The following is a 22,321-nucleotide window of genomic DNA, read 5'->3' on the forward strand; positions in this document are numbered from 1 at the left end:
CTTACAAGAGCCATTACTTACAAGAGCCATTACTTACAAGAGCCATTACTTACACGAGCCATTACTTACAAGAGCCATTACTTAAAAGAACTATTACTTACAGGAGCCATTACTCACAAGAGTCAATCTGCTTTTAATCCTGATCATAATTAAGTGCAACAACAAAATGATTGGTGAACAGAAAGAAGCAATGTCTACCTGGTGGTGGCTGGTGAATTTACTCAACTCCTCAAACATGGAGTGAACATCCTTTAGGCACTCCTCTTTGGAGGCAATAAGTTTCTGGTGAGCTGAAAACCTGTGCAGAGCAACAGAACAAGATGGCGGTGAACAAGTTGAATAGCAGTTCAATAAATGTAAAAGGTTACAACTTGGAAACATCAACTGATGATGGTAGTATGACAGTAAATATCCAGTGTGTGGACACTAACAACTGGTTGCCAGGCCACTGCACAGATTTTTGTTCTTACTGGTTTATCATTGTCAGACTGACTGGGTTAGCAAACATGCAATGTTTTTTCCACACTCAAATTTTTTTATTACAATCCATTACAACCTTACATTACCTTCCATTATATACAGTAGACGCTCCTATAACAAAAAATCCATTTTGAAAACGTTTGCGTTATAGGAATTTTGCGTTGAGGGATTTTATGTTATATGATCAGTAAAATACGTGTAAGTTGCCTAATCCATTCCAAGATCTTTCCAAACTCACCCCTTTGGTTTTTCAAAAAGGAAAAAGATTTGGCTTAACGTTTTAATTTATTGGCTGTACCCTAACTGTAGTATTATTAATTTGGATTGAAAACTTTTCTCCTTTTTCTTATCACTTTCACACGGTTCATGGCTGCGGTAATTTTACAATGAGTTACGGAGAATGCATACCTTCAATGTCAATTTACCTCAAGTTTTTTTTAATTCTAGACGGCATAAGACATTTCGCAGAAGGAAAACGATAAAAATATATCATGTGTCTAAATAAAGTGAAACCAAAATATAACTTTACTATAATAAAAGCGTTGTCTATCTGTCCATCCGTTTATCCGTTAAAAAAGTTTAAGCTTATGATAAAAGATAGCTTTCAACAATACTCCAACTCGTGACATTCAGATCGGTAGGCCAGCAATCTAACAACTAAACTGAATAACTGTGCAGCTAGTTACATGTATTATCTGTGCCTTATTGTCAGACCTGACGATTTCTCACAGCGAAACAGACTGCCAGAATACTAGTATATATAATAGAGATAACTATTTACTGCGCTTTCTCTCTCAAGTGCGACAAGAGGGAAAGTGATATTTTTAAGGCTAACCATGCGACGCGCGTTATTCAAAGCAAACTTGAGAACTGCCACCGACTTCACGCTTTTGTTATATGATATTTTTAGATCAAAAAGCAAAAAATTTACACAAATTCTTTACATTATGTGGCATTTACGTTATAGGACGTATACGTTATAGGTGGTATATGTTATAGGAGCATCTGCTGTACGCCATAAGGCTTCTCATTTTTACAAGTAATCACCATCCCAACCAACAGTAAAAGTTTTTGTTGCAGAAAAACCAACCTCTGTGTAAGTTTACTGATAGCCTGACCTCCTTCCTTCTTCAAACCCTCAATATATTTGAGAATCTCTCTACACTGACCAGCTTGCTCTGTGAGACTGCGAATTTTACCAGTTTCTGCGCAGAAGGCAGTGAGGTGGTTGATGATGTCACTGAGGACACTAGCCATTTCATCTCTGAGAAATAAAAGGTTTCACGTTATCCACTAGCTATAAAACCAGGAAACATGTAGAAGAGACTGCCCTTTTGATCGGTACAATGTGAGAACTTATTGTCGATGAAAATGTTCAGTATTTTGTAGCTTTTGACTACACTTGCAATCAGCCTGTCGAAGTTTCAATTTTTAACCAGACAACACAACAGAAATTTGCTAATGTTTTATGGGTTTTTATCATGTCAGATCAGCCCAACAGGATATTAGGGATAGAATTGCCTGCTTGGAGTGGCTACTTGACATATTTTATTTTTTTGTGACTGGAAAAGCAGCAAATTATAAACCTCAAGCAAGTCAACCTTTAGTACAATTCATAGCAAACTAGATGCAAAATGACTCTAACAGATATACAACACAAGGAAGGCTTACCTGTTTTGCAGCCATGCAGACTTCATCTCTGTCACTCTAATGGAGAACATACTTCTAGTTATATCCCGTTCCATTTGCTTCTTGCGCCTTCGATAGTCTCTGGCAGCATCTCCAAAAGCGTAGTTACCTGAACAAACAGATTGAAAGGAAATTTTCATTGTCATAATTTGAGGAGCAACACATTTCATTGACTATGCAATTCTTTGAGTGAAAACAAAGTGCGGTAGGAGATCAAGGGCAATACACAAATCCTGACCTCAAAAAGAATGCGCATGAAAGGAAACGTTTCTGGAGACCTGCATACCTCCATAAAATGCTCCAGCCAGGCCTGTCTCTCCACCGACTGTCCAATCTACAAGGGGGTCATACACGAAAGCTTCCAGAAGTGTCAGCAATGTTTCCCTGCCCAGTCTCATAGACTTTATGGTGTGCTCACACGCTGACCTAAAGATGCCTTCTACTCCAGTCGCTCCCATAGCTGCCACCATGTTGCTCGTCAATCTAAATGGTACTCGCTCAGGTACTCTCAGTGATTTGCCTTTGTCAAAGCAGACGTTATAGTCAATATGCACCATCTAAAAATACAATGGAGTGCAAGTATACAAAATTTCAATATTCCGTAGAGCTAAAGAATTTGCTTCAGGCAGCAAGACTGCTGAGTATGACAAGATTAACAACATTGGAAACTTTTTTGATATGAATAACAAAATTCACTGATCTTGTTGAGCGTGTCTTTACCTCTCCATTATTGGGATCCAGCAACAGATTGTCTAGATGTCTGTCCCCGAGCCCAAGAATATAGCCAATAGCAGACATGACGGCTACTGACCGGCAGTATGTCTGTGTCATAGTCCACCATTCATTAGCGCTAGTACTGTGGCACCATATTTCCTTGGCAACCAAATAAGATGGCGTTTCTAAAACATGACGCATCAAATCCTCAAAACTTACTATATGCAAGGTGAAAAAAGAGATCAACAATCCCAAGAGTCAGAGAGGAGAGAAAGTTTCAGTCACGAATGTCTAGTGTGAGGATAGGTTCAGGCAATAAAATATAGCCGGCTACATATTGCTGATGAGCGCATACAAAATACAAATACTAAAACAATTGCATTCTACAACACCGAACATAATCCTAGAAATCAGCATCAGTGCAATTCAGTAAATCAGCTGACCAGCAATAAGCTGGTTGGTAGCTTTGACCAAAGCATCCAATGGCCAATCCTTTCTGATCTTCTCAACCTCTGAGATCTTCACTTCTTTTGGATTGAGGCCACGTTCTTCAAGCAGTGACTTGAGAAGGGGCAACAACTTGCTGTAGAGCACCTATGCAACAGGTTAACAACTAAGATGTAGTATAGCTGACAGAGAGACATCTACTGCAATACTGGTTCTGGATTAAAAGTAGTGCTACAAACCTCACTAGGACGCAAAACAGAAACACTGTTTCCTGATGGTTTCGACTGAGCAGCGGCCTCTCTCACTTGCCATCGCTTGTAAAGAGAGAAGAGAGGCAGACAGCCATCTACCCATGATATGAGGCCAGATCGCAGGCCAAGCGGCGTGACGGAGTAGTTTCGGGCCCGATAGAGGGCGCAGTCACTACAATTCAATACATGGTACGGGTTCATAGTCCAGCAGATAGCGACATCATCTTCCACAAAGTTAATATTTTTATTGGAGATGAGAACAGTAGGAAGATTTGCGAAGAAATTTGAGCATTACATCTGTAGCTAGGAACATACAAAATTTAGCCTAAAGTCTAACCTTATCACGGACACAATGGCTCACCTATCAGCTGCCCCCTTAGGCACCAACATGTCATTGACAATATTTAGGAGCTGCATGATCCTCTCATCGAGATGCAGGTCCTCAAGTCCTTTAAACAAGTAAAAGTACTTCTGGCCATCTGATCCGAGGAAAGCCAGCTTCTTTGGTTTGGTCTTGGTCGGCAGTATTTGCAAAGTCGAGAACACGGACTGCAAAGTTATTGGCTGCTTATCACCTTTAGCCACAGCTCCCGGCAGTGGTATATAGGTGTCTGTAAGAGACGCTAAGACACCGCTCAGCTCTTTTATCTTCAGCACATGACTTGACCTCTTCTGACTCCGTTGTTGTAATGATACATGTAACTACATAAAGGACAGATACATCAGGTTTGGAGAGTAGAACTTACAGCATGTTGACCAACACTGCTTCTTAAAGCTGTCTATAATAATAGTGCTGTAACTAAACATGAGCTTAGGATAAGTAGCTCACTTTACCCTACTACCCTCAATACATAAAACAGCCCAACAAGAGAGAATAACTGCAAAATGTAAAAATATGCCTTATACCAGTTCTTTCAAACTAATATGTACGCAACCTTTAACATGTAGCAACTTAGTACAATAACCATAATGCAGTATTTTAACACAAAGACATTAAAATAAACATATGCGAAAGTGGAACTAATTTCTCCGCTGCCATGAACCATATTGCCATCACCAATGCCCAACCCCTAATGTTCTTTCTACGGCAGTACATATATACCGGTTAATACGTAATAAGCATTTAATAGTAAAAAATTCCAAACCTGTTTGAATGGTTGCCAGTCACTGACAAGATCATCATCTTTGACTGGATGGTTGAGCTGATGCAGGCCTCGCTCAATCAGGTGACTATATGTCTCCTGAAACCACTGCTCATGTCTTGTCTCCGCAGGCTTCCTCGTGATATCAGACAGCCGCTCTATCGTGTGAACTAGGGGCTTGACTATGGCTTCTCGCTTCTCACGAATCAGCTGACTCCTCTCATCATCTGTCAGTGAAGCATTCTTCTTCACTCGCTCTACCTGGTGACCGGGAGAACATAGCATGAGGGAATATGTAAAACATTTTTGTTTCCATGAATTGAGTTACCCTTGGTCCTTCACAAATGGATCTCATCTCACCTATTGCTAAACACTAAATATTGCAATTTTCTTCTCATTATGCTCGCACTAACTATTGTACCTCACCATAACTGTAATGCATAGCAACAACTATTGCATCAGAATTCCAGACTAATGCATCAAACTAACTAGTGCACTGCATTACCTAATACTAAGCATTAACCTGGTTATACCTAAGTCTGAGTATAAACATAGTAACTGTGTAACAGTAAAGGAACAAACTCTATTCACCCCATCTGTGACTGTGCAGCTGGATTGGTATATTGATTGATGCTATGAATCTAGGAACTTTTCAGCTATGTTTAAAATTCATTTCTGTTCGTGAAATTACCACAACCAAGTCTTTCACAAATTCTAAAGCTGCACAAACTATCATTGTGCGGGTTTCGATTTACACAAGCAGTTTTCATTTATAAAAGTACCAGAAAATAACTTACTAGTGATTATGCAAGAATAAAGCCTTTTTTAATACAAATATTATGCATTATTACTTGAAGAAACTGCATAATTAGCTTAATTAGGACAAATGGCAATTGAGTATTGAAGCCTTCATGCAGCTTTGGCATAAAAAACATGACAGGGTCTCTGTAGACAGCTTTATATAGGTACAGGTTATTAGGAGTTCCTATTTAGCATATTTGTTTTGTTTAGATTGTTGAGTTACCTACATTGTATCTGTGTTTTTGCAATATTGCTGTTGTAGTTTTATTTGATGCTGTTTGAGAGAGTAGAGTGACAGTCTGGTTGGAGTTAGTATTAAGAGTTCTGATTGGAAGTTATTAATTAGTGCCACATATATCCGCGTGGTAACAAGTGGCATGTAACCACATGAATGCTTTATGTACCAGTTACAATTATGGAACAGAGTGTCTTACATGTTAAACAGGTTCTTGATTAAAATATAAGTGAGCTGCTTCCAAAGACCTCACAATAATGAAGACAAAAATTAAATGATATTTCTATACCTATTATAAAAAAATTGAACTGGAATTGTCTATTAACTATTGTCAACTATTGCACCTTGTATGACATGAAGTTCCAAAGGTAAGTACATGTATATAAAACTTGAGCAACTGTATTTAACTGCTTGTCTGTGCCTAGCTTTTTAAATACCTGTATGTTATAGTCAAACATACTCTCTGATCTTTAGAACTACTAACACTAAACATTGGCAAGATCAGAGTCATCTTGTAACTCAATCAACAGATTGGTATTAAACCGTGTCTTTCGCGATGCCTTTCTCTGATAAGAGGTATTTACCAAATGCCTACTAATACTTATGTGTTGCTTTAGCCCACAGTAAAGGTTTTAAATATCAGCACTAAAAGCTTGTTTTTTACGAATGTGTGAAGGATTGAATACTGTACAGCCTATTAATAATACACATCCTAGGCGACTGAGACTAACATGTGTTTAATTGCTATCATATGCATTCGCTTCTAGATAGTGTGCCCAGCTGATGCCAGTGTGTGATGTTACTCAATGTAACTGCAATACATAGAAATAGTGTTGATGCATAATAAATAATACTCAAAGTGGGCAAAAAAACAAACATAAATGAATTATAATAATAGTAATTAACCATACATATTAATACTATTTTACATGCATATTTACGCATACCTAGTAACAAGAATACACTCATTAACACATTAGAATAGAGATAGTTAGTGATAACTACGGCTGTAACTCAAGGTTCTCAGTCCACTAACAGATCAACCATCGTCGTTGATTGTACTGAGATAAATCCATGTGCACCATCATATTATATAGATCTTGAGAATCCAATTGAATGTTTATGCTCTTTCATTGACCGTTCTCATGTAATCCAACAAAATGTCCGATAATACAGATTACAGGTTCAGAATACGGATTAATATAGGTAATACAAATCTGCCACAGCTGCAGAACTACACAAGAAATGTGACTCGTCAAAATAACTTCTCATAAACCTATTGTACCATGTCTGGCGTGATACACAGCTCGTTGTTTAAACAGCTTATCCAAAAGAAAGCTTGCTAGTAATATTCAGGTAAGAAATGAACCAACTTGCAGTCAGCTCTCACCTCAGATGTTAAAGCCTTGATCCTCTCTGAAGCGGTAGCATTCAATTGGCTGAGCGTGCCCAACCAAAATTCATCCCAGAGCACAGTGATGCGACACAGTTCATTGACAAGGATCCTCACCTACAAATGTTTTTGGCTGCATAAGATGACTACACGCAACAGACTTGCCAACTGGCTATATCTGTAGGGAAAACAAGGATGTATTTAACACTCTTCAAGACATGGCTATTACAGCGCTTAGCCTACCTGTTTGATAAGACTAGGGTTGGCAGATGACAGGGTTTCGACGAGCTGCTGGAAACAATCAGTAAGTACAGGAGCAGATACAGTATCCTTAGAGTCATCGCTGCCGTCCATATAAGGTAGCGTTTCATCTTGACCCACTGACTGGTTGCACCCAACAATGGCTGGGTAAACTGTAACATATTATCTTTTTATTATTATAAAATCCTTCACTTCCATAGGTATATGAACATATGTGTGACATGGAACAGTTGGCTATATCGATATTTAACCATTGCAAGAGATCACTGACGTCAGAAGGACAGTGGGTCGCAGGTTGATTTGCGGATAGTAGTTACTCATAGCCTGTTCTCACCAATTAGGTGTGGGTAGTCATCAGCTAGTCTAGCAAGGAGTTCAGAGACACTCTGTCTGACATATAGCTCTGGGTGGTTTAGCCGAGAGAACAACTGGGGAATAATATTGCGCCATGGCGCTGTTGGGGTGTTGGCTAGCCTTGGCTCCAGGACATCTCTCAACTCCCACGCATGCTTGACCAGCAACCTCAGCAGTCTTAGTGTTACAGTCACATTATGGTGACCGCCCTAGCAGGAACAATGAGAACAAAAGATAAGTCTACGTTACGTTCCTAACTTTAAACATGTGTGTCAGCTTTCAATGACCAAAGCTTGAAGTTCCCAGAAGAAACCTGCCTGACCTTATATGAACCGACTTGACTCCTGACTGACTTATTTTTTGACTTACTTGACTCTTGGTTCACTTGACTTTCAAATAACCCGGGTCTTGACTTACTTAAGCCTTGACTGACCTAAATTTTGACTAACGAGAGTCTTAACTGACCCGAGTATTGACTGACCTAAATCTTGACTGACGAGAGTCTTAAATGACCGGGTCTTGACTTATTAGAGTCCTAAGCCATGATTAAGCTGTCGGTTGACTCACTTTACTGTTAACTCATGTGACTGAGAAATGTTGACTCACCTGACTATTGGAGCAGAGGTTGAGGTATGAAAAGTAGGCCACGGCAGACTCTTCATAAAGAGTATATACTCTCTTAGCCGTCGTCGTCCAAAACCCTACTAACTCTATAAACAAACAATCCGAACATATAAAATATAGCAAAAAACTGCCAAACTGTGTGGTTCATTTAGATCTAGTGCTTAGATTAAACAAGCAACACTAAAAAGTAAGTGTGTGACAAGGCAAAATGAATAGAGAAAACACAAAGATGATGAGGTACTGAAAAGCGGATAATCATATTGGGCGGTTATGGAGATAAATATGCTGGACAGTGAAAAGTAAAAGAAAGCTGCCATTGAAAATACATAGTCCGCTAGCAAAACTGAAGACCAACCAACCATCTCCATCAGAAAAAGATGGGTAAATATTAGAAGTAAACACCTACCATCCGCCACACCATCAGAAAAAGATGAGTTAATATTAGTAGAAGTAAACCCACCATCCACCACACCATCCGAAAGAGATGGACAAGAGGTAACGAGCCGTCGTCTAATCTCTTGAATATCATCATCGCTGTAATCAGGGGAGTCCTCAGTCAGTTCCTCATCAGGTGAGGTGAATACTCCCTGAACCATTGACATCACTGACAGTATATCTTCTTTCTGCTGGCTGCTCACTCCTGAAGCACAAAGGATTATCAGCTATTCTACTAGCCACTCTGATTAGACTTACTGCGTAGGTAAACCTTTACTTCTGAATACTGTGGTTCATTTTGAGTGTCAAACAATTCACACCTAACTATCTGTTGTTCGCATTTGCTTGGCCGAATTATTTACAGAGTAATAACAATGAATGAGACAAAAAGACAACGGCGTACCACTTGGGAGAATAGACTCAATTTGTTGCACTTCCTCTGGGCTGAGGGCCTGTTCAGCATTATCAAGACACTTCCGACCCCACTTATATGACCAGTTCCCAAATGAAAACCAAGTCTTGGCTAATGAGGAGCATTGCTCTGTGCTCTTTCGAAGGATTGTGCCAAGGATCTGGAAATAGACAACACCCATCAAGCATCCTCCAACAGCAACAGTTAGACAAAAGGCCAGACTTTGGCACAGCGGATAAATTTATGCCAACATATATCAACATGGTATCCACTTCACCAGTTAGGACACCTACCCCGTGCCAGATAGCAGAACGCTTTGTAAGAATAAATAAAAAAATATTTGTAAAAACAAATATTTGTGACAAAAATTTGTACAAATAAAAATATGTGGCAATATACAATTGTACAAATACTGTAAATAATTGTACAAATACTTATTGCCACAAATATTTATTTGCACAAATAAATATTTGTGACAATAAACCTTGGTAGTTACAAACTTGGAAGATTTTCTGGCAGTTTAGCCAAAATTTACACCCACAATGTGTCTACTAGAGAAGCACTTCTTCACTATCTTACCATGTTCACAAACCAGCTAAATAAAAGTACAGCACATATAATGAATGAGTGAGCCCACTACATCTAGAAGACATCAGGAAGTTTATGATATTAAATTGATATTAGAGTGTTCATAAAAATACAGATGATTGTCAAGAAATGTGATCATGTAGGGTGATAGAAAGCCATAGGTGTGTTAATATGCAAAAAGCGACTAGAGCGACGTTTAAAATTGGCTTAATTGTTGCTGGTTTTTGTCGCTAGCATGACTTTTGATGTCATTATGTTCACTATAGGAATAGGTAGCAGTATGTTAATAACCTTGTCAGCCTGGGGTATAGTAGGAGTATCTAAAGTGTAGCCACTGCAATCAGTAATGAGATGGTAGAGGGACGGAATAGATTCTCGCGTCTCTTCACAATTATTCAGCAGCTGCATGTCACTCTGTAGCCATTTTACGACAGTCAGCGTTGAGCTGTAAGATTATTACAAGCATACAGGTAGCTATTATATGAATCATGGTCTGTATAGATCTTTTTCCAGTTTTGTACTACTAATTATGGCTTGCTTGTGTGACCAATACCAATATGTGATCAATACCTTCTAATGTTTCTATCAAAAGACAAAAAGTGAAAAAAGCAGCCATTGTTAACCGAATTTTTAGCAAATAACATGATCGAATATTCAGTCAATTGATTGATCTGTATTAAAGTTTTTCATTTTTATTTCAAAAACGAGCGACTAAACATCTACAACGCAGCTAGTAAAGCTTCCTTCACACTGCTCTCTGTACGAGAAACACGAGTTGACTGAACCCACCGTGCAACAAGCTCTGACACTTTCATCTGTTCATCCTCGGTGCTTTGCTGAGAGATCCTAATCATCTTCTCCAGGGCGCTGCTTGTCTCGCTGCTTGCATAGACCTGCTTTGCTGCCTCTCTAGCAATTCTAATACTCATAGGTGTCAGTTCATCAGCTACACAGCTGCTTGTCTTGCACAGCTCAGACATAACTTCACATGCCAGCTTTAAATTGCCTGACCGTCTTGTTTCTCGACAGCAGATGATCTTGATATTAGTCTCCAACTCTACAGCAATATATTAATAATTCACACAGGTTCTCCCGACAGATCATGACAGATTATATAATATGTTCTTCATGACAGTTGATATCAGGTTCTCATGACAGATGACAACTTATTCCCATCTCCACTGTCTTTTATACACTTACGTTTCATGTATAGTAGATTAATAAAGCATTTATTATTCTTTGCATGGACTGTTATTATTCATGGTACATACAAAGTATTATCTTGTATTGTACTGTTTCTGTTTTTAAAAAAGCTTAAAAACACAAAGTGAATAACATTTCCTAACAGATTATGCCACAGTACACAATGAGTAGAATAAGCATTTGTTTAGAAACATTACAATGCATGCCACAGTACACAATGAGTAGAATAAGCATTTGTTTAGAAACATTACAATGCATGCCACAGTACACAATGAGTAGAATAAGCATTTGTTTAGAAACATTACAATGCATGCCACAGTACACAATGAGTAGAATAAGCATTTGTTTAGAAACATTACAATGCATGCCACAGTACACTATGATGGAATAAAAGAGACCGGATGGCAAAGAACCAACTCAATTGACAATATTAGATTGAAGAGCGAAGTATTTTGGAACCATGAACCATAATGGTAGCCTGACTGGTGACTGTTTACCCTGTTTGCCTAACCAGACATTCAGGGGCACAACACTAAAGATAATTAGGCATAAGTAGTAATAATTAACGAAGTCAGCAAGAGCGACAGTGTAAATCACAGATTGTGGATAGACAGGAAATGGGATGTACTTCTACTCAAAACTCTCTTTATGATTTGAGATATACCAAAGATACACAAATTTGCGAGTCTAAAATGCTGCTCATTGCTGTGATATGGATGCGTCCAGCAGATAATGCATTGAGTAACATGAATGACAAAAATAAATAAAAAGGAGATAAAAGCGGTTGTCTTACCAGGCATTGACTGGCCAAGACTGGTGAGTGTTGAGAGCTTTAGTAGCCAAGGCAGATTGGAACAATTCAATGATATAAGGCCGCCAAGGTTATCAAGCGTTAGTGAAGATTCATTCATCTTTTGACTGAGAAGAGCAAGCAACGTGTTCGGTTGGATGGAAGCTGGCCAATCACTGCTTGTCTCTATTCTCATCAGTCTTTCTTGATTCATCACCTCTTCCTCCCTGCAACCAGAGCCTTTGATGAGATGTGAACCTTAGATATATGCATGTGAGCACAATTCAAAACCTACCAAACCTCCAACCATCTATATATTACAACAATAATATGCCAAACAGCCTAACCCAAAAATTATTTCAAATGCTAACAGCTTAATCTAGACTTTGAATGCTGCGTAAACTGACACGCTAGCATAGACGTAGAGATTTGACATCGGATTTAGCATATAAACAAGATAAGAAAGGTGATTCATGCACTTTGTACTTTGATATAGGTGATCGGTTTAGAGAGATTGTGCAATAAGAAACTAAAGATTGACCCACCCTATAGTGCTTAGAGAGTCGATAGAGGCCTTCCAAAGCTGGGTGACCTGCTGCTGCTTAGACCAGCTTATTAAATCCGCTCCAGAGGAATCATACGCATCTGACATGAGCACCCTAAAAGCCCACCGGAACACCGTTTAAGGCCATCATGTAACTTATGGTATAAGTACAAACTTTCTGTACTACAGATAAAGATTCGAGTGACTCTGAACCATGAACAAAATAGCAGCATTAAATACTTACAGCACTGAAACAGATAGCTTATAGAAAATGAGCAGCAAGATCTGAGAAATAAGGTTAAACAACTCCGCAATACAACTAACTTGTCGCAATATCCCAACGCATCGACTCCATTCAGGCCGCTATTAGACGACTTCATCTCCTCAAACTCTTTCAGCCAATCAGATGCCTCGTCCCACGACTGAAGAGATGTGTAACAGTTTGTTATTTGCTGAGCAGTTAGCTGAGTGACAGCACTGGCAGCAGCACTCGGCCTCGTTTGCAGTTTGATGCTGTCACCAAATGCTGGCGGACTAAGCAGGTTGCTGAGAGAGTTCTTCAGTTCGTGGATAGCATCTTCAAACCTGCCATAGACAGAAAATATTTGGGGCGCTAGTGACGCTGGTCATGCAAAGGTTTCTTGACCTATAAGACGGCTTGCAAGCTCAAACCAATCAATAAGTGAAAATCAGCATTGACCAAAAATATATACCTGGTCAGAATTTTAGTAAGTTACTGTAGAAAAGGTGTGAGCACTTTTTTGTTAACGAATAGCCTCTCCTATACATATTAAGCCTTTTCGCACCAGTAACATTTATACCAGAGTCAAATGAGCCATAAATGAATTTTAAATCATCAACTGAAAACAAACACTAGGACAAGAGCTTGAGTAATGGAGTTAAAAACATGCTAAATACCAAGCTGATCATATTGACTGAAGATCTAAACCTTTTCTGAGCTTGCTGACTAAAATATTTAAAGAACTTGGAGAACTAAGCGCTACCGTAGGCAAGCTTGAAACAGCGTTTGCAATGCTGAGAGGCCTGATTTACTCTTATTGTATAATGCACTACTTCGAAATGCTGACTATCTAGCAAACATTGGCAAAGCTCTAGTTTATAGAGACAAGCCTAGTATAAAGTTGAGATCAACCATGCTGTGAACTTGGCTGCATGCTAGGAATATATAAGCCCCATAAGAGTATAGGAATGCTTGAAGTACACACCTGTTCATTGCCTTAAGGATCAGTGGTTTCAGCCATGTTAGCTTCCTGCTACAGGTCGTCTTGCACCACTCATACAGCCCTTGTACAGCCTCTGGGCAGTTGAGCTGACACCATGCCTCGGTCAGATACACGATAGCCAAGTCAAACTCTGGAGTCTGCCAATTAGTCACTCTCGTGCATGGTTTTTGTACAATCAACATTGAAATAAGATGCACCTTTCGAAAGTCGAAAGCTTAGAATTACAGAATATAAAAACAATGTCATCAAAAAAATTGTCCAAGGTGAAAACACTTGGGCATATATGACTATTGTCTGTGTCCCATGAAGGCTGGTTAAGATATAAAGTAAAAGGTACATAGACAAAGATATATTTTTGTTCCACGACTAAAAGAAATAAGAGAGTCTAGAAAGAGGTGACAGGTGTCTACCAGTATACTAGAGAGGCCCACACAGATATAAGATATGTCATAGAGCAGAAGTACCTGTGTACTCTGACTGCGAAGCATGTCGGTAATAAGCTCATAACCATGCCTAATAACTGTAGCAGGATGTCCATAGGTTGAGGCTATACTTAGAATGTGCAGACGAATCCTCGTCAGCCACTCTGTACATGTGTTTCTGTTAGTTCGGAAGAAGGACCGAGCGATCTAAAACCAAGTAGCACAGAACATGTGGGGTAGAATATTACTGAACGAATCGAATTGCTAAAATTCACAAACCAAACTTGTAAATTAAGTTGGCGAACGCAGTGAAGTCTAATACAGTGAAACTCGGCAGTGAAGTCTAATATATGCAATATTTATAGTCGGCTCTAAAAGTAATAACATGAACACTAGAACACTCCGAGCGATACAAAATAAACACCCAGCCAATAGTCTGCTATAACATATCCATCACTCGCAGTCAGTAGAAGTGACTAAGACTGTCTATGGTTGTGATTTGCGTATGATATCTAAGTGTATTATCCATCTAAATATTTACTATAATAAGAGCCGTGTCCGACTGTCACCATACTTAGAAGTAGAGAAAAAAATGATGCATCGCAAGAGAATCGAACGCAGGTATTTGGCGGACGCATTAACCATGCCACCACCTTTCCAAATCTAAGAATGATTGGGCAAATAGTTATTACACCTGACAATCTCTCACGGTGCACGGGACTGCCAGTGTACTAGTACTCATAAAACTCTTATCCTACCTGATACTGTCACACTGAAAAAATAATATAGACAGTAATTAAAATGCTTCATAAAATATTTCTATGAATCGGACTCGAACTCATAATATTTGGCTCACATTAATGACTCCCTACTAACTGCACCAATCTGACCGCTTCTAAATCATGCATAATGTTGTTCGGTGATGTTAAAAATACTCGCATGAGAGAAGAGCGATAAGAGCAGACTGCCAGTGCTCTACTTGTTATCTACAACCTATTTAATGTGCACATGCAGGTCCACTCTAAGCAATGCAGGGTTCATATGGCAATCCTAGAACCTTCATTTACCGTGTAAATGTGCCACTATCTATTTGATTAGAAACTGAAAACTGCTCCTTTGCACGCATCGAGTTCAATTGTCGTTAATGAATGTGTTCACGGATTGTTGCCACGAAAACGGTGAAGCCATTTGCACTAAAAATGGAAAAAGTTCTGATCAATGCCGGACTTGCTGCTAGTTAGTTATAAAAATGTCTAGAGTCTCTAGACTCTGTTTGCTGTGATGGAAACTACCCAAAAGTCACTGAGTGCAACTCTAAATAAAGTATAATACTGTGTTGTTTTGTAACTAATATTCCTACAAATGGCTGAAAGCTTCATCAGTTCGTCCTCTAGAAAACTTTGATCATAAACTGAAATGAAGAAGTGTCGATACCTTGCCATGAGTTGTCAGCTGGCCAGCTGCCCCTTCATAAGCGTTGTAAAGAGCTTTTTCTAAGTTTTCCATAAACTGTAGAAGCATCCAAACCCGCTTTGTATCCGCTGCGAAACAAGCGGACTCATTTAGCAACCTCAACAGATGAAACTCTTTATTGAAATGTTTAACCAATGTCTTAATGAAAAGAATAGAGCAAATTGAAGGCACTGAGAGTAGTGCCATACCTCCACACTTTGGTGAGACTTCAACTCTGTTATCATTGGCAACCTGTTTGATAGCTGCCTCTATGCCCATGAATGTGTCGCGGGCGGAACCAATCGGGGTTCGGAGCCTATGCGCTACACAGAAATCAGCAGCCTGCCATAGCATCCAATACTCAAGGAGTCCCAAATGCTGCATCACCTGCAGCACATAGGCTTCGCTAATCATGACAACTGACAAACAAAAGCTCTTACTAACTTTGCAACAGCAACAAACGTAGAGGTTGTTGGGTCAATAACACAACTGGTGTTAGCAACTATAGTTATAGCAGCCGTGATTACAATAATGTTTGCAGCCCTAATATAGATTGTAGTAGTGAAAATAAAAACAATGGTAGTCCTAATGAGAGTAATAACACAGGTGGTGCTAGTAGTGGAAGCAGTATTATTAACAGAAGAAAATGTAGTACTGAACCTGGTCAGTGACAGAGGCATTCTTATCCCCATCACCGACTGGAGATGAATTCTCAGCTGCCAGAAGCAGCCTCTGTAACCACTCCAACTCAATGTCTTCGCTGAACGCAAAACAACGTAATTGTTATAATGCAAGTTGGAAAGGTTCACCAGAATGAACATTGGGGTCAGGCAATGTCTTACGTTATTTAAAATGATGTTTCGAAATAAACAAATGGATTACACAAAACCTTGAAAGCTTTTTTCACAAATTTACACAAACAATGGATAGGTAAGCATATCACTTATATAAACTGTCAGCCTAATGGGGTCTTCCTCAATAAATGGTCACAGGTCAAGACATACACACCTGACAGTATACTGCTGTCTTCCTTAATAAATGATCACAGGTCAAGACATACACACCTGACAGTATACTGTTGTCTTCCCTAATAAATGATCAAAGGTCAAGACATACACACCCGACGGCATAGTGTTGCCTTCCTTAATAAATGATCACAGGTCAAGACATACACACCTTACAGTATACTACTGTCTTCCTTAATAAATGATCACAGCTCAAGACATACACACCTGAGAGTATACTGCTGCCTTCCTTAAAGGTTGACTTGCAACAAAATTCCCATTACAGTTATTTGATATGAAAAGATTCACCATGTCTTACTCTGTTGTGTTATAGGTGCAAAATATGTGGGAATGTGATTACAAGCTCTTGAAAGCTCAAAAACAAACAGAAAATCGCAGACACACGAGACCGCCGTAGTTTGGATTCTCTTTCCAAAACGGCTCAAGTGTGACGTAGCTGTGTTAAGGTATAAACACACTAGGCGATATTTAGAGCGATATCGCGCTGCGTGGCGCTAATCTGCGCTAGAATTCACCCAGCGTGCTCATCCAGAGCGATAACGCTAGACTTTCTTTGCACAACTTTATCGCTAGCGAGATGCATTTCGATTGGTTGGATTTTACCAGAATGCAATTTTATGGCGGGTAATTATTTCTTATCGATGTTCACCAACGTACAGCAGCGACAATTTGCTATTTTGTTAATATTGAAACATCTTCAGAACGAGCACTGAATTGTTCATAAATTTAATAATAGCACTCCCAGTCATGTGCACCATAACAAACAAAAATTACAAAAAATCCAAGTTGAAAACCAGCATTTGGAATCAATCGTTGCACAGGTTGACCATCTTGAGAACGGTAAATATTTAATACATTAGGCCTAAATATAAAAAACCACTACAAAATAAAATATGTATAAAAATAGTGAAAAATATTACAGTTAAAAATGCAGTAATCGTTTTTCTTATGTCTCCTTGTAGTGTAGGCAGTGTACAATCCGTGAAAGTGAGATAGGTTTAATAACAAATGTGTAAGTTGTTTACGTTGTCGCCTAGACGGCGCCATATTGACTGACCTAAATTTATTAACAACTCCGAAGAAACTAATGATACGGAATCTTATTGGCAGTTTGTGGGCGTGCCCATTATATCGCTTGCTAGTGAATTGCTCAAGTGTGTTTATGCACACGCTAGCGATATCTCCGCCCTCCTCATGACGCTCGCGATAAAATCGCCTAGTGTGTTTACACCTTTAGATGGTTTCTGTTTACACTTTCATGCAACCTTATTTGTCGAAATATTTCACGAATATACTTCACGCATTCAATAAAACCATGTCTTCACTTATATAAACTGTCAGCCTGATGAGGTCTTCCTCAATAAATGATCACAGGTCAAGACATACACACCTGACAGTATACCGCTGTCTTTCTTGATAAATGATCACAGGTCAAGACATACACACCTGACAGTATACTGTTTGAGAAGAACGGCAGCCACAGATCTAAACTGCTCAGAGTTAAGAGATCCACAACTGCCAGTCATTACAGAGCGTCTCAAGGACAGAACCTGGTTATGTTTCCTCATCAGCTCAAGAGAATGCACTCTGAATCAAAGCAAAAAGAATAGTAAACAAGTCATTAGAAATACTAGTAGCGAACGATCATGATATTATAGCATATCAGAGGTACACAAACCTTTGCTGGCAATCGACGGGAAGAAGAATAGCGATCTGCAAGTACTTCTGATGTACGGAAGGCAAGGGGCTTGAGAGCTGATATAAAGTGTAATCCACGACAGCACTGAGAAGGGTACAGCTCAAACTGGAATGCTTTATCCATATGGCTAAAGCATTGGCTATGTTTAGCAGTTCCACTTCACTCAGAATTTCATCCTCTGCAAAATATGAGCTGTTGAAATGGAAAATGTTAACAGTGCGAGAAAATTCCATTCTTGGTTAGATGTCAATATGTATTGCAACAGAGGTGTGGATAAGGAGTTGCCGAGAAGTTTTATATCACTAAGTCAAAAAGGAAGTGTATACAAAAACATCGAACTGATCCGATTAGATGCCAAACAGTAGAGCCAATTGAATTTGTAATCAGTCAGCCAGTAGTTCACCGTACATTATACAATAATAAACGAACAATGGCGTCTTTTCATGGCTCTGATTGACGATGTTATGTCAGTTAGTAAAGACGCATGAGGCTGTCAGGGAACTCTGATATGACAAATAGTCTTCTTACCTAAAGATAATACGTTAGACATCATAGTCACGATCAAGATATTGTTGAGAAGAGGAAGATTCACAGCAACTACTTGCTCCACAATCTCATAGATCCACTGGGTTAGTAGGGCCCTGAAGTAAATGATTGTGACATAAGAAGTGCTAAAACCTATTGAGTGCCAACATGCATATGATAAAAAGTGTACAGTATTGGAAATGCAATCATGAGGAAGTGGATTATCAAGTCATGACAAACAATGCAAGTACAGCGTGCGTGTGAAACCAAGCATAGCGCCTGCGCCTTATGAATTGCTAATGACATAACATGGAATACCCACGACATAAAAGTCCCTTTTCTGTTTGAATGACAAGCGCAAACAATGTTGAATCTATATTTGCACAGACACGCCTGAAGTGGTACAAGTTGACTTCTTACAAAGCAATCAAAAGTCGATCGGATAACATATTTATTCAACCAATTAATTCCGTCAGCTAACAAATAGCACTGGTTAATAAAACAGATCACTGGCTGACCAAGCATAAGCATCGCAAGTTGGAAGTTATGCCCGAAGAACTCATACGAAGACATAAGAATGCGTGTCAGATCAACACTCGGAGAACAGAAGAAAATTGACAACATTAAATTATAGTATAGGCTATTATAGTCAGACAAGACAGTCCATTTCTGATATTCAACGTACAGCCCCTGGCAGTTGCGATGCATCAGGGAGAACATATCAGCCATAGACTCCAATATCATTGAGAAGTTGTCTCCACTCGTTTTATTTACTGCAATGTGTCGGCTGCGTCTTGTTGTGTCAGCAGCACAGAGGTTACTTCGTGCGATGAAGTTCTTATTGCTAGAATATGCCAACACAGTATCAATGTCAAAAACTCGAATGGGTGTAAAACAAACGATTTGAGTAAAGGTGCTGAAAAGCTGCTACATATGCAGAAGAAACTGACCTGTTGCAGTGGAGGTGCAGGAGTCTAATAATATGGAGGGTAACGGAGCTATAAGCTTTCAAGCGGGAGCCATACACCAGGAGAATGTCCTTAAGGAGGAAGTTGAATATGCTTGGCTCAAGTGAGTACATCTACAGCAAAATTGTGTCAGCAACGGTTGCTTATGTTTTCAGATCATGAATGAAGTTATTGAAGGTCAACCACACTGATTCTATCATCATGAAACGGTGACTCATTTCTGAGAAATATGCGTGACAAGCTTCAATGCTTTAGCAAAGTATGAACAACTCTCACTAGTATGATATTGTTGGTATCCATAGCTGCTTGAGTGAGCGAACTGAGATGAAAGAGCAGAAGTTGCTGAGACATTTGCCTTTGGCTGATGACATCCGCTCTGCTCATCGACCACTCCAACTCCTCCTCTCCCACCAGCACAGACAGAGAACTCTCCACCTGCTCCTTTGTTTTTCTAAGAAATGATAATGCCACAACTAGAGACCATAGTTTGCACCATAGTTTGCACCATAGTTTGCACCATAGTTTGCACCATAGTTTGCACTATAGTGATTCATAATTGGGAAGGACTGGCAGAAATCTGGAGAATGTATAACAGAGATTAGCAGATGCACAGACTTTGAGCTCATAACATTCAAGTAGCTATTAGCCTGAAGATTAGCTAGAAATGGTGGAATGATCTTTAAAGAAGCCAAAGTCACATTGGCCTATGGACACTGTAAAAACTAGTTTAAAAAATCTGATTTTCAAACAAAAATGAACAATAAGCTGAATAGTTTATACAATCATACCTAAACATACGAGAAAATCGAGATATGTGCAAATCAAGCAAGTTACTGCCTTGAGATATGAGAAACCTTTGAGATACGAGCATATGAGCCAGTTCTTGATAGCCATTAAATGGCAGTGTGCGAGAGGTTACGTTTGAGAGCAGCATCGATCGGTTTTTCTTGTCGAATTAATTTGAAAAAAATTCGATACGGTCGGCTAAGAAATATAGCGGAAGCGAGGCAAAAAGCGTCAAACCGGAAACAGATACTAAATAATTAAGATCATAATAAAATTAAATTTAAGTTTAGTAAAAAAAAAACTTAGCTTTAAATGTGTGTTTAGTGAGCTAAACTCATTTAGGTTAAATGCAAAATTTATGTGATGTTACGTCGCAACACACAAAAAAAGAATTCACCAAATGCGCTGCTGTCAAGTCTTTCTCACACCATTGTTAGCCACTACGTCTGTGTCGAAAGTAAGAGAATACAGTGCATACAGAAATACAGAGCTGTACATAGTAATGTCACATTTAATTGCAGATCATAAGCACTAAATAGGTAATTGTTTTGCTGTGTGAGCATAGGTACCAAATTACAACAATTAAAAACACGTTTTTCCCTAGTAATATCCTGTTTTTACGTGATTTTTTTCATAGCATGGGAGCGGATTAATTTGTATTTAATTACTTTTTATAGGAAATATCGCATTGACATACAAGCACATTGACATACGAACAAAGTCTCAAAATGCATTAAGCCCACATGTCGAGGTACAAATGTACTTTTTTCCAGCATAGCTTGTAACACAAAATGATTTGTTAACACGTTTAGTCGCAGTGACTAATAAATATACTGATACGTCAGCCAAAGAGTTCCCCACAGTACTCCACCATAGTACCAACAGTGTGTATCAACGCATATATATATTATTTGAAGAATCTGGAGATATATGCTTAGAGCCTATTTTAATAAACATGTTTCCTTAGAAATGTGATACTTTTTAGAAATAAAAATCAAACCCTTGTTTAATTTTGTATTTCTCGATCGCATCACTGTATTAATTCAGTTTTTGAAAATATAAATAGGTTCAATGTTTCTTGCAGAGTTTGATAGCGCAGATTATGTCAGAAAGTCGATAAGTGATCTGTAGCGGAGTCGAAATTTATAATTGCACGAACTTGTGTCGAACAAGATGTGTCATTTATTTATACACTATATCTGTGAACCTATTCCAATCATAGTAATTAATTAAAGTGAATTCTCAACAAAATACAGCATATGATAAATAACTTGAAAAAAACTAATTATTTGAAAAGAAGGGTATTTTCAGTTGTACATGTACAGTACATAAATGTGTAGTTGACTCTCTTCACCGGTACTGGCAACCTTAAAACAACTACTGCTGATGCTGTTGTTTTCTCTAAACTGTCGATGTGATAGATTTGGCAGCGTGTTTAGCCATCCAGGACTGAACACTCTGAACGCATATGATGCCATCTTGATAAGAAGAAATATCAGCATAAAATGGATTAAAAGTGATTAGACCACTTCTATCTATTTATATGCCGTTACTCAGACAGCAACAGTGATTTCGAGTTTAGCAGGCTAGAATTACCAACATTAGCCAAACAGGTATTATCATTGGTCCAGAACGTTGGCGGATGGTGACTAGGCTTCAAAGGAGGGTCTACTATACAAACTTACTTGAATGTAGTCTGTATGGTCTCCATGTCTTTGGTGGCAAACAAACTGCGGTGGAGTTCTAGAACAGCCAGTTGAAGCTCAGGGTCATCACTAAGCTGCAATGGCCTCAGGTCCATAGATAGGGTGTGCTTAGTAAGTGAGAGAAGGTTGGC

The 22,321-nt window shown here is 38.9% G+C and overlaps 1 protein-coding gene across 1 annotated transcript in view; it reads right to left on the reverse strand.

Annotated features, from left to right (window-relative positions):
• Positions 1-22,321, reverse strand: part of LOC137397054 (serine/threonine-protein kinase SMG1-like) — a 44,357-nt gene extending 22,036 nt beyond the window's left edge. Inside the window, exons 1-32 of the mRNA XM_068083363.1 lie at positions 22,170-22,321; positions 19,975-20,149; positions 19,681-19,811; positions 19,416-19,574; positions 18,734-18,846; positions 18,185-18,383; positions 17,953-18,093; positions 16,142-16,241; positions 15,691-15,868; positions 15,464-15,570; positions 14,072-14,236; positions 13,590-13,744; positions 12,688-12,948; positions 12,365-12,478; positions 11,823-12,046; positions 10,616-10,883; positions 10,118-10,271; positions 9,230-9,398; positions 8,852-9,031; positions 8,374-8,477; positions 7,748-7,976; positions 7,396-7,565; positions 7,150-7,269; positions 4,727-4,984; positions 3,943-4,283; positions 3,570-3,753; positions 3,327-3,477; positions 2,890-3,068; positions 2,456-2,726; positions 2,152-2,278; positions 1,571-1,744; positions 199-298 (exon numbers count right to left, since the gene is read on the reverse strand). Coding sequence (XP_067939464.1) covers positions 199-298; positions 1,571-1,744; positions 2,152-2,278; positions 2,456-2,726; positions 2,890-3,068; positions 3,327-3,477; positions 3,570-3,753; positions 3,943-4,283; positions 4,727-4,984; positions 7,150-7,269; positions 7,396-7,565; positions 7,748-7,976; positions 8,374-8,477; positions 8,852-9,031; positions 9,230-9,398; positions 10,118-10,271; positions 10,616-10,883; positions 11,823-12,046; positions 12,365-12,478; positions 12,688-12,948; positions 13,590-13,744; positions 14,072-14,236; positions 15,464-15,570; positions 15,691-15,868; positions 16,142-16,241; positions 17,953-18,093; positions 18,185-18,383; positions 18,734-18,846; positions 19,416-19,574; positions 19,681-19,811; positions 19,975-20,149; positions 22,170-22,285 — 5,517 coding nt within the window. The 5' untranslated portion in view covers positions 22,286-22,321. The remainder of the gene's footprint in view (positions 1-198; positions 299-1,570; positions 1,745-2,151; positions 2,279-2,455; positions 2,727-2,889; positions 3,069-3,326; positions 3,478-3,569; positions 3,754-3,942; positions 4,284-4,726; positions 4,985-7,149; positions 7,270-7,395; positions 7,566-7,747; positions 7,977-8,373; positions 8,478-8,851; positions 9,032-9,229; positions 9,399-10,117; positions 10,272-10,615; positions 10,884-11,822; positions 12,047-12,364; positions 12,479-12,687; positions 12,949-13,589; positions 13,745-14,071; positions 14,237-15,463; positions 15,571-15,690; positions 15,869-16,141; positions 16,242-17,952; positions 18,094-18,184; positions 18,384-18,733; positions 18,847-19,415; positions 19,575-19,680; positions 19,812-19,974; positions 20,150-22,169) is intronic.

The sequence above is a fragment of the Watersipora subatra genome, chromosome 1 (genome assembly GCF_963576615.1).
Source record: "Watersipora subatra chromosome 1, tzWatSuba1.1, whole genome shotgun sequence".
Taxonomy (NCBI): domain Eukaryota; kingdom Metazoa; phylum Bryozoa; class Gymnolaemata; order Cheilostomatida; family Watersiporidae; genus Watersipora; species Watersipora subatra.